At 30.1% G+C, this 9758-nt stretch overlaps 2 protein-coding genes across 2 annotated transcripts; one reads left to right on the top strand and one right to left on the bottom strand.

Moving 5' to 3' along the window:
- The first annotated feature begins 396 nt into the window (after positions 1 to 396).
- On the top strand, positions 397 to 2510 carry LOC137807010 (ubiquitin-conjugating enzyme E2 32). Its single transcript, XM_068607424.2, has 5 exons — positions 397 to 620; positions 1069 to 1200; positions 1326 to 1410; positions 1588 to 1751; positions 1902 to 2510. Exons 1-5 carry the CDS (start codon positions 513 to 515, stop codon positions 2340 to 2342), a joined length of 930 nt encoding a protein of 309 aa, XP_068463525.1. The 5' UTR covers positions 397 to 512; the 3' UTR covers positions 2343 to 2510.
- Positions 1902 to 6910, bottom strand: LOC137807009 (UPF0481 protein At3g47200). The gene is made up of 2 exons (XM_068607423.2): positions 6850 to 6910; positions 1902 to 4919 (listed from the first exon to the last, which is right to left on the bottom strand). The coding sequence occupies exon 2, from the start codon at positions 4875 to 4877 to the stop codon at positions 3633 to 3635; it is 1245 nt and encodes a 414-aa protein (XP_068463524.1). The 5' UTR covers positions 4878 to 4919; positions 6850 to 6910; the 3' UTR covers positions 1902 to 3632.
- Between the last annotated feature and the right edge of the window lie 2848 nt (positions 6911 to 9758).

The following is a 9758-nucleotide window of genomic DNA, read 5'->3' as shown; positions in this document are numbered from 1 at the left end:
AAAAAAATAAAAAACATCATTTCAAAATTGAAGTGTATTACAAAAATCATTGCTAATCATATTTTATGATCAATAAAGAAATGAGTTTAAACATTAAAAAAATTAGGTTTTTATAAACTAAAATTAGTTTATATAAATTATTCGTAATACCATTTATAAATTTGTTTTTTAAGTTATACAAACTGATTAAAAAGTTATTTATTATTTTTGTGAGAGTCTATGTTTAATTAATTTAGAATGACTTGAGGTTTCCCAAGTCAACAGGAGAGAATATACACGTCAGCCCCATCAAATCCAATGAAAAAATGCCACGCAAGGAAAACACAGAGATCATGACGTGTCCCAAAGGAGTCAACCCAAAGTTTTTCTTCTATAATATCCACTCTGATATTTTCTATTCATAATCACTACGAAGAAACAAAACAACACAACAGAATAGAACACAATACATCATTCCTGTGGCAGTGCGGTTTGTTGTGGTTTCGGTTCCACGGAAGAATTGGGTGCACTCCATGGCAGAAAAACACAACCTCAAGAACCCAGCCGTCAAACGGATTCTCCAAGAGTTCAAAGAGATGCAATCAAACCCTTCTCCTGACTACATCAGTCTCCCTCTCGAGGTTCTCTTTTACTCTTTTTCAACTTTTCATTTCTTTCCCTTTTCTTCAATTGTTCTTAGGGATTTCCATTGCCTCATTTCTACTTTTGCTCTTCAATTTCAAAAATTGTTTGACGGCAGGATCAGGTCATTTGGTACTAGTTGCAATTTAATCAAAAATATTGTTCAAAGTTTGCTTTTGTAATTGTGAACAATTTTTTTTGGATCGGATAATTATGAACATTTTTTTTGGGATCGGATAATGGTGCTGATTTTTGAAGATATAAAGGGAGGGACCATTTTTACAAAAAGAAACAATCTTGTAAGGGTCGATTGTTTCATAAATATTTTTATGAGAAAAAAAAAGTTTTTTCATATACAAAATTCATCGTATAACTAATTAGGTTACCAAAAGGATTATTTCATTGACAGTGTTTTCTGAGCAACTTCAGTATGTTGTTTTCTTTCAGGAAAATATATTTGAATGGCAATTTGCGATCAGGGGACCTCGGGACACTGAATTCGAGGGTGGTATTTATCATGGGCGGATTCAGTTGCCTTCAGAATATCCCTTTAAACCTCCTTCATTTATGTTGCTGACTGTAAGATGTTTGTTTCCCTCTGGACTTGGTTGATTCTTATGTTGAAATGTTTATCTGAATTTGTTTGGTTTGATTTGATTTGATTTGCTGACATTAAGCTAAATTTCACACTGTCATCATTTCAGCCTAGTGGCCGTTTTGAGACCCAAACCAAGATTTGCTTGAGCATATCAAATCATCACCCTGAGCATTGGCAACCATCATGGAGTGGTAAGTACTGTTTCTTCCCCCTCCTTCACTCGTAGCATATGTAAACTAGAGTTTGTTTTTTTGTTTGTTTGTTTGTTGTTGCTCCGATCCAACTCCAACAGGAACGGAAATTGAGGGAGGGAACATAATCTTGCTTCACTTTCTCCCATCATCTAAAACATATCTTGTAAATGGCAGTGAGGACTGCTCTAGTTGCGCTGATTGCATTCATGCCCACCAACCCAAATGGCGCGCTGGGCTCATTAAACTACAAGAAAGAGGACAGGCAGGCCCTAGCCATTAAATCCCGTGAAGCACCTCCAAAATTTGGGACTCCTGAACGTCAAAGACTGATTGATGAGGTAAAAAATGTTGTTCATTCTTTTTGTCCAGTGCATCTTTTTGCTGTGATATCTTATGCTGATTGTACTAGGTAAAATGTTGCATGTTGTCTTTTCCTGGTGCATACTTTTTGTAATATATTGTACTAATTGAACACACTTCTATCCCAGATACACGAGTATATGCTAAGTAAGTCATCCCCTGTTCCAGAAGGTGGCCTCTCACAAGTTTCTGAAGAACAATCCAACACAGAGGAGGCTGAGACCCTGGTGAATTTGCAAAATCCTGAACCTTTACCTGCAGGAGAGGGGATTCAAGAGGAAGCAGGTGACAGAATAATTGAAGAACAAGAATACCCTGTCAATGCTAATCCTAACCTTGCAGGAGTTGAAGTTTCAATGGCGAATACATCTAGTGTCCCAATTAACCAGTTGCTCCAAACGTCAGATGCAATGGTTCAAAATCTGAAACCAGAGACAAGGGCTCAAAAACCCGACGACCGATTGTTCACTCTGGCTGCTATTGGACTTACTATAGCAATTGTGGTTCTTTTGCTGAAGAAGTTCGTTAAATCTACAGAACACGGTGCTGTTTTCATGGATGAATCTTAGATGAATTCTTTGCTCATGTTGGCTTAAAGATCAAGATTCTTGGCCCGATGGTAGTTTATAGGGAATTTCTCTACTGGAATGATTTTTTATGATCTTTCATGTGTACGTATGTCTTGTAACTGTTGTAATATAAATGTAAGTATACTACAGATTTGAGTTCGTGAGCAAGGGTCTACTACGTGGTAGTTATGGTGCTTTATTGTTTGCTTATGACTATCCTAATTTATACATACTGACCTAAAAGTGCTCATCAGTAACAACGTTGGATAAACATCTTCATGATTTATTGTATTTCCTTGTGACTCCTTTAGATCGATAGTATTATAAGTCAATAGGCTTATCTTCTTTTCTGTGTAGCAATTGAAAAGAATCCAGCTTCCATGTCTAATTAGACAAGGAGGTTAGGCAAAAGAAACACTATCGATAATCCTTTCTTTACCCGAAGTATCGATAACCACTTTCACACTACAAAGTGTCTGATTCATGGCTTGTTCCCAGTTCCTAATCCAGCAGAAACAACCATTTCGTCCTTCACATTCTCCTTGTCGGCTTATTTTCCATAAGGCTCCACAAGCGACAGCCAACCAAGGTAACCCTGAAATAGTAAAAGGCAACCCAAAATCCACCAAGAATTTCCATTAATGACTGAATCTTTAGAAGCTTTTATAGCAGCAAATCAGCCAACAAGATAAGCATATACCAAATAGAAGACAGTTACTTCGTAAGAAGAGTCACAAAAATCAGATATATAAACACACAGGCATAGAAAAAGAAAATAAGGAAACAAACTTTCACTTTTAATAATTTATTTATGCCCAAACGAGAGTTCATCCACTGTATGCTTAGTGATAACTAACAAACCAACTACATTATTAACAAAAATAAAGAATATTAAATTTGCTAATTTGAAAGTAGGGAAATCAAAATCAAGTTTAACAAAACTATATAAGATTGAAAATATCTATTGCAAAACCAAACGAAATTTGACTCAAGTTACGGAGTCAAATGGGACGTGCACGTGCTGATTAACTTTTGTGTTTGCTTGCAATTATAAATGACATTAACTCTTGTTCTTTATATATTTTGTTTAAAATCTAATCAATTTCAAGTATATGTTGTTTTCGGTAACAGAAAAAGAAATATTGTTTAAGGAGAATATATTTATTAATTTTAGGCATCTCTTTGAAAACCTCAGAAGACATTATCAGCATTAAGCGCTCCAAGATATGATGCAACATATGGATATATGCAAGTAAACAACCAACGTCCTCCAAATTTGCATCATGAGATTCATGTAGTACGAGTTTTAAGCCAATTGCATTTCAATATCTTCCTCCATGATTTCGGGGCTCTTTTATACTCAAAAATTTGTTCAATTAGCCCTGCAAAGTAGAATTTATCCTCCTCATATTCCACTTTTCTGCAAAGCCTCTTAAACAGATCACAAACTTCTTTCTCAGGGTAATTATCCATGATCAGTATCCTTAGTTTGTGGAACAGCTTGGCATCTTTTTCAGTGCACACCATGGCTTGCATTAGAAGGGCATAAGATGTGACAGGTTGACTATCATTTTGGTGCTGCTCTAATGCTATCATATTGGAAAATAGCATTTCTATGAAATGATGGAGTGTGAAGGGAGGAACATGAAGCACCCCATTTGCAAATTTCAAGTTTAGTAAGAACTTGGTGTTGGATCTCTTGGACTTAATCCCATCCTTCTTGAGCTTTGTTGCACACTCAAGATCACCTTGAGATATACTTTTCGTGGACACTACTCTTGCATAGTTTGGAAGGTAACACTGGCGAATCAGGTCAAGCAAATGGTAACCCTCTTGGCTAAACTTCTCATTCACAAATTCCCTATCCCCCGGCAACATTTTTCTGAAGAAACGAAAGATAAGCTCAGAGAGGGTCAGGGTCTGGTCATGTTGTACTTGAATGTGTACAATTTGAAACAACCTTTGAAGAATGAGAAAGGGTATTTGGTTTTCTAACAATATAAGGTCACACCTCACTCTATTGAGCAACCCTGGCGTGACAAATATGGGGTCACCACGACGTCTTATACCCTTTAGAGCATATTTCAAGAGAAGCTCAATGATGAAACACCCATCAACTAGCATCATCTCGATGAACTGGTTGCTTCTGAGTTTGAGTTCTTCTGCATAGAAATTTCGTGCTGGCTTCTCTAGATCGCTCATTGCATTCGCACATTCGTGCAAACTTGACTCTAGACGGTTTGGTTGTCGATTCAGCAGTGTGAACATGTAATGCCACTTGCGATCTTCCATGTATTTGAGACCATCCTTGCCATGATGGAGAGGACCAATAGAAACATTGCCAGGGATGAACATATTCTCATTTGCTTCTAGGAGTTTCTCGGGGACTCTGAAGATGGATTTCAAAGATGAAACCGCTTCAAGCCTCTCTTTGATCGATGATACAAGATCTTTATCTGCTTCTATCTTAGCTGAAATAGGGCTGTGATCCATTTTTCTTAACTGCTCCCTGGATTTGTCACTGCTTGTTTCCATTAAAAGATAGCAGAAAAGTGTTCTTTCTCTTTATCAAATCCACTGTGGGAGTAAAAAAGAGATCGTTATTCCTACAAAATTATACTTTTCTTTTTCTTCATCATTTTAAAGATATATTATTTGTTACATTTTCTCTTTTCTCTATTTTAACCATAGAATTTGTTAAACTAATATCTCTTCTACAGAAAGAAAAAACATGGCATGTATGTCACTAAAATCATATTAAATCACATATGCACGCATGCAAAATAGACAGCGAGAAAATATTACAAGTTTTATTAAGAAAATAAGTATGAGAATGAATATGCACATGCACATCTCGAACTCAAACGAGGGCCATCGTATCCAAATTTAAAGGAAAAAAAGAAGGAAATAATGCCAATTAATTTGCAAGGCTAAAACTACAAGGCAAAAGATAAGAGCTATGGGAAATTAGGGAGGGGAACAATTCCATAATTCAATTGGAAGTTAAATCTATATTTTCTAAGTTCACAAATGGGTTTGGGTTTGATTTTGATTTTAAAAATGATACTTTTATAAAAATAATTTTAAATTCAAAATTAAAGATAAATAAATATTTAGAATATTAGACATTAAATAGGTAATAACATAAAAAAAATTAACAGATTTGTAACTTTATTCAATATGATGGGATAATTTAAAAAATATATATATATATATTTAGTGTGAAACATTTTTATATTAAATTTACATAAAAAAATAAACATTTAAGTAGATATGAACTAAATAAAAACATATAAAATTTGGTTTACCATATATATATATATATATATATATATATATATATATCATTAAAATATTCTATTAACTTTTTCTAATGTTACATATATATGGTTAAAGGTGAAATAAATAAAATAAATATTTTTATTTTTATTTTTATTTCCTTTTTTGTTTTTTAATAAATTATGATACTTTTTTAAAGAAAAAAAACTTTTACAACCCCATTAAAAAAATATTTTGATGTTTATAAAACACACATCTTAGTTTTATGTTTATTGTATATTTTTTATTAAAATATAAAAAATGATACTTCTAAAATTTTCATACTAAATACATATTTTAAATTTTTTATGTGCATGCACTCTCATTGTATCAAACATTATATCTAATTCTAAAAGGCATATATATCAAATGTAAAAAAAAAAACTATTTTATTTTGAAATTATCAAATTATAGGTTTTATGAAATATGAAAAAAATTAAGAAATTTTTATTATAAAAATAATCTTAAGAATATATATATATATATAAATTTTAAATAATTTAAATTAACTTTTGAAAAATATCAATTTTAAAATCAATACCTAACCCATCTTTTAATATACAATCTATTTTCTTCTGAAAAATATGAATTTAAATTTAAAATTCAGTCTAATTATTTAGATTTTAGTTTATAAAAATTTAAACTTAGTTTTAAAAAAAATATGAATTTAAATTTAGTTTATTTTTAAATTATATTTTTAAAAATCCAATTTATCTCCACCCAACTAGTTTAAATATAGTTTGGCTATTTTATAAGTTAAGTCTTCATGCTAACCTCATCCCATAATCAGTATTTTGCATTAATGATATTAGATTATGTGTCCTCAAGGTTACAATGAATGATGTCAATTCCTTGACCATCTAACACTGAATTGTTCCAAAATATAACTCATAAAAGTAAAATAAGAAATAGTTTTTTAATGAGACAAGCATACATCTAAGAAAATAAACTGGTCTCTCTCAATATACATTATCAAAAGTAACATTTTTTATATCAATCAACCATATATGAACAGAAAATAAACTCTGAAAATTGAATCACCAGTCTCCAGCCCCAAATCTTATTTTTGTTCTTAGCTACATATTTTTTCAATTCCAGCTACCCATTGCTGGAGAATTGATACTAAATTTATTGCAAAAAACTTATTAAGGAAACTAGAAAAAGAAAGCCAAAAAAAAAAATATTAGACCTGGCTTTGTCTCCCTCTGAAGGTGATGCAAGAATGCTGAATGCAACAATATCTGAACAGCACCCTAAGCAATAATGGTTTCTGCTGCTGCTGCTACTATATATACATATACATTAATTGAAACTTATTAGAATCCTAGATAACTTGAGAAGTGTGGTAAGAGAAAGGAAGTAGAAAAACCAATGAATAAGAAAAGGGAGAACAAAACTACTCTGCTACACTTCTCTTAACTGTACGTAACAAAAAGAAATCACAACCCCTAATGGTAAAGCAAAAACCTGTTACTAATTATTTAACATATAGTTTAAGAATTGTTCACACTAATTCTAAGAGTCAGCGTATCAACCCTTAGCATTACGGTTTCGCCTTCTTTTTACCTTATATTTTGTTCCAACTCAAGTTAGCTAAGGTGTTGAGAAGAAGCAGAGACAATTCAACTTTCCTTCTATTGAAAATAAACATATTGTTGCCTTCACTTTTTTTTTTTTTTTTCTGTTCATCACTGTGTGAGCATTTGTGTTTTTTATTGTTATTTTAACATTTTGACAAAAGCTTAGAAATTTTTATTTCACATAGAGGACGTATAATTATTATTATTTTAAAAAAACAATAATACATGACTATAAATTAAAATATATAGTATTTTCTTTTCTTTTCTTAAAAAAATTGTAGAAAACGTTATCTATCTATTTTTCTACCATTTCTTAAAATAATATTATCTGCAAATTTATATTCATATTTATATTCATAGGAAATTTTTTAAGAAATCATTCATAGTTTTTAAGAATTTTATCAAACAAGAAAAAACTAAATTAACCTGAGCTAAAAAAATATTTCTTTTAAATTAGATTGGAATATTTATTTTAAATAATGAAGTAAAGTGAAATATTTATTAATGCAGAAAACTAATCTATCACTATTTTTACAACTTACGAACCAAAGTATAGTTTTCTTAGCTAAATTATTTTGCTTTACTAAATTATTTAGTCATAGTTATGCTTGAAACAACATTTAACTTTTATTTCATAATTTTGCTTGAAACATATGCATGCAATACTAAACTATATTGTTTTGGTTGAACTAAAACTAATATGAAAATGAATACTCTAATAATATTTTTAATATTATATTTTTTTTGTCCCATTTAATCTAGTTATACTATTCAAAATATAATATCATATAACATAGTATGATAGAAATCCTCTAGCCACAAAAAAAATACACAAAATAAAGGAGGATAAATGTTTAGAGTTTGTCTAAGCTTATAATATCATATATAGGTATCATGTATGGGTCTAATGTGACTTTTTGTTTATCTTTTACAGTCTCACCCAAGAAGACAACTCTAGAATGAAGGAAGATCTCCAAGTCACCCAACCATCACTAGACCAATGACTAAAGAGTTCACGAAGAGTGAAACTCAACAGAAACTGAGATAGAGAAACTCTTTATATATATATATATATATATATATATATATATATATATATATAGGCTTTGATATATTTGTAAATAATTAACATATTATTTCTTTTCTTGTAAATAATTTGGGCCTAAATATTGGACCAAGTAGCATAGGTCTAGCTAGGTTTAGAAGTGTTTAGTTAGGATTACATTTAGGCTTGTTTGACTCCAAACCCTATACCATCTAGGGTATGGAAAGGAGCACATGGATGTCCACATGGCAGTCTAGAAGGGGAGAGCACTTAACATGGAAGATGAGCTGCACATGGAAAACATGAGTCCACATGACACCTTCTCATTGGAGAGTTTATTTTTTAATTTCAAATTTCGATTCCAAAATGTTAAGCCTATTACACTATAAATAACTGGGCAGATTATATGTACATTAGCTTGGAAATATATACGTGTTATGCTGCAAAATTGTAGCCAAAACACTTGTTTAAGCTCTCTCTAGGGTTGTTTTTTTCTTAGCCTTCTCTAGAACATTTCCTAGTGAATTGACCTAACCTTTCACTAGCAATTTCCACCTTCTTCCACTTTAATTTCATAACTCCTCTTGAGTTCAACCAAGCTTTCACAACTCACTTTCCTTCCATCATCCATCAAAAGTTAAGAAACAACATAAGAATGGATAAAAAGGCCATCATGTTACTTGCATATAGTATATATCGGACACTATTAGAACTTAGTTTTCCAAAAAATTATATATATATATATCACTACAAGAAAATAATTTAATAATAATTAATTTAGAAACAAAAAAAAAATAGTTTTTATAGTAACTAATTTAGATACTATTTTATAAACAAAAAATTATTGCTATCTAAAAAAAATCTATTATTAATAAAAAATTATAATATAATTAGATAGTATATTTTTAGTAGCTAATAATAAAAATAAAAATAAAAGTTTTTTTAGGGACAATGTTTTTAGTCTCTTGTTAAGATGTAATTGGAAACCATTTTTTTAAGTCACTTTTAATCTATTTTAGAGACTAATTTTTGGTCTATAAAAATAATAAAATTAGAAACTAATTTTTTAGTTTCTAATAATCATATAATTAGATAGTTAAACTTTTACTCACTATTATTTGAATTTAGAAACTAATTTTGGAGTAATTAAAATTTATAAATTAAGTATTAATTATTAATTTATTAAATATTTTAAATTAATATCAATAAATTTACTAATTTATTAATTTTAGTATAATATTAAAATAATTAATATCAATTTAAAAATTACATTTAAAATAGTATTTTAACCTTTTAGTTTTATTTAAACATAAAATTAAATTAATAATAAATTCAAAATATTATTTAGATTAATTTTTTTATGAATTAATTTAAATAGATATGCACAAATTGTCTCGTAACATACTTCTCAAAAACATATTTAATTTTTTTAACTTTGAACAAATAGTCTGCATGGGGATTGAATTTGTATGT

The sequence above is a fragment of the Phaseolus vulgaris genome, chromosome 3 (assembly GCF_051622355.1).
Source record: "Phaseolus vulgaris cultivar YP4 chromosome 3, ASM5162235v1, whole genome shotgun sequence".
Lineage (NCBI taxonomy): Eukaryota > Viridiplantae > Streptophyta > Magnoliopsida > Fabales > Fabaceae > Phaseolus > Phaseolus vulgaris.
Note: the sequence above shows the minus strand (reverse complement) of the source record. Positions and strands in the feature narration are given on the sequence as shown.

Coding starts and splice junctions, on each gene's coding strand:
- LOC137807010 (XM_068607424.2), top strand. CDS start 513: ATGGCAGAAAAACACAACCTCAAGAACCCAGCCGTCAAACGGATTCTC. Junction 1,201..1,325: donor CTTCATTTATGTTGCTGACT/GTAAGATGTTTG, acceptor TCATCATTTCAG/CCTAGTGGCCGTTTTGAGAC. Junction 1,752..1,901: donor GTCAAAGACTGATTGATGAG/GTAAAAAATGTT, acceptor CTTCTATCCCAG/ATACACGAGTATATGCTAAG.
- LOC137807009 (XM_068607423.2), bottom strand. CDS start 4,877: ATGGAAACAAGCAGTGACAAATCCAGGGAGCAGTTAAGAAAAATGGAT.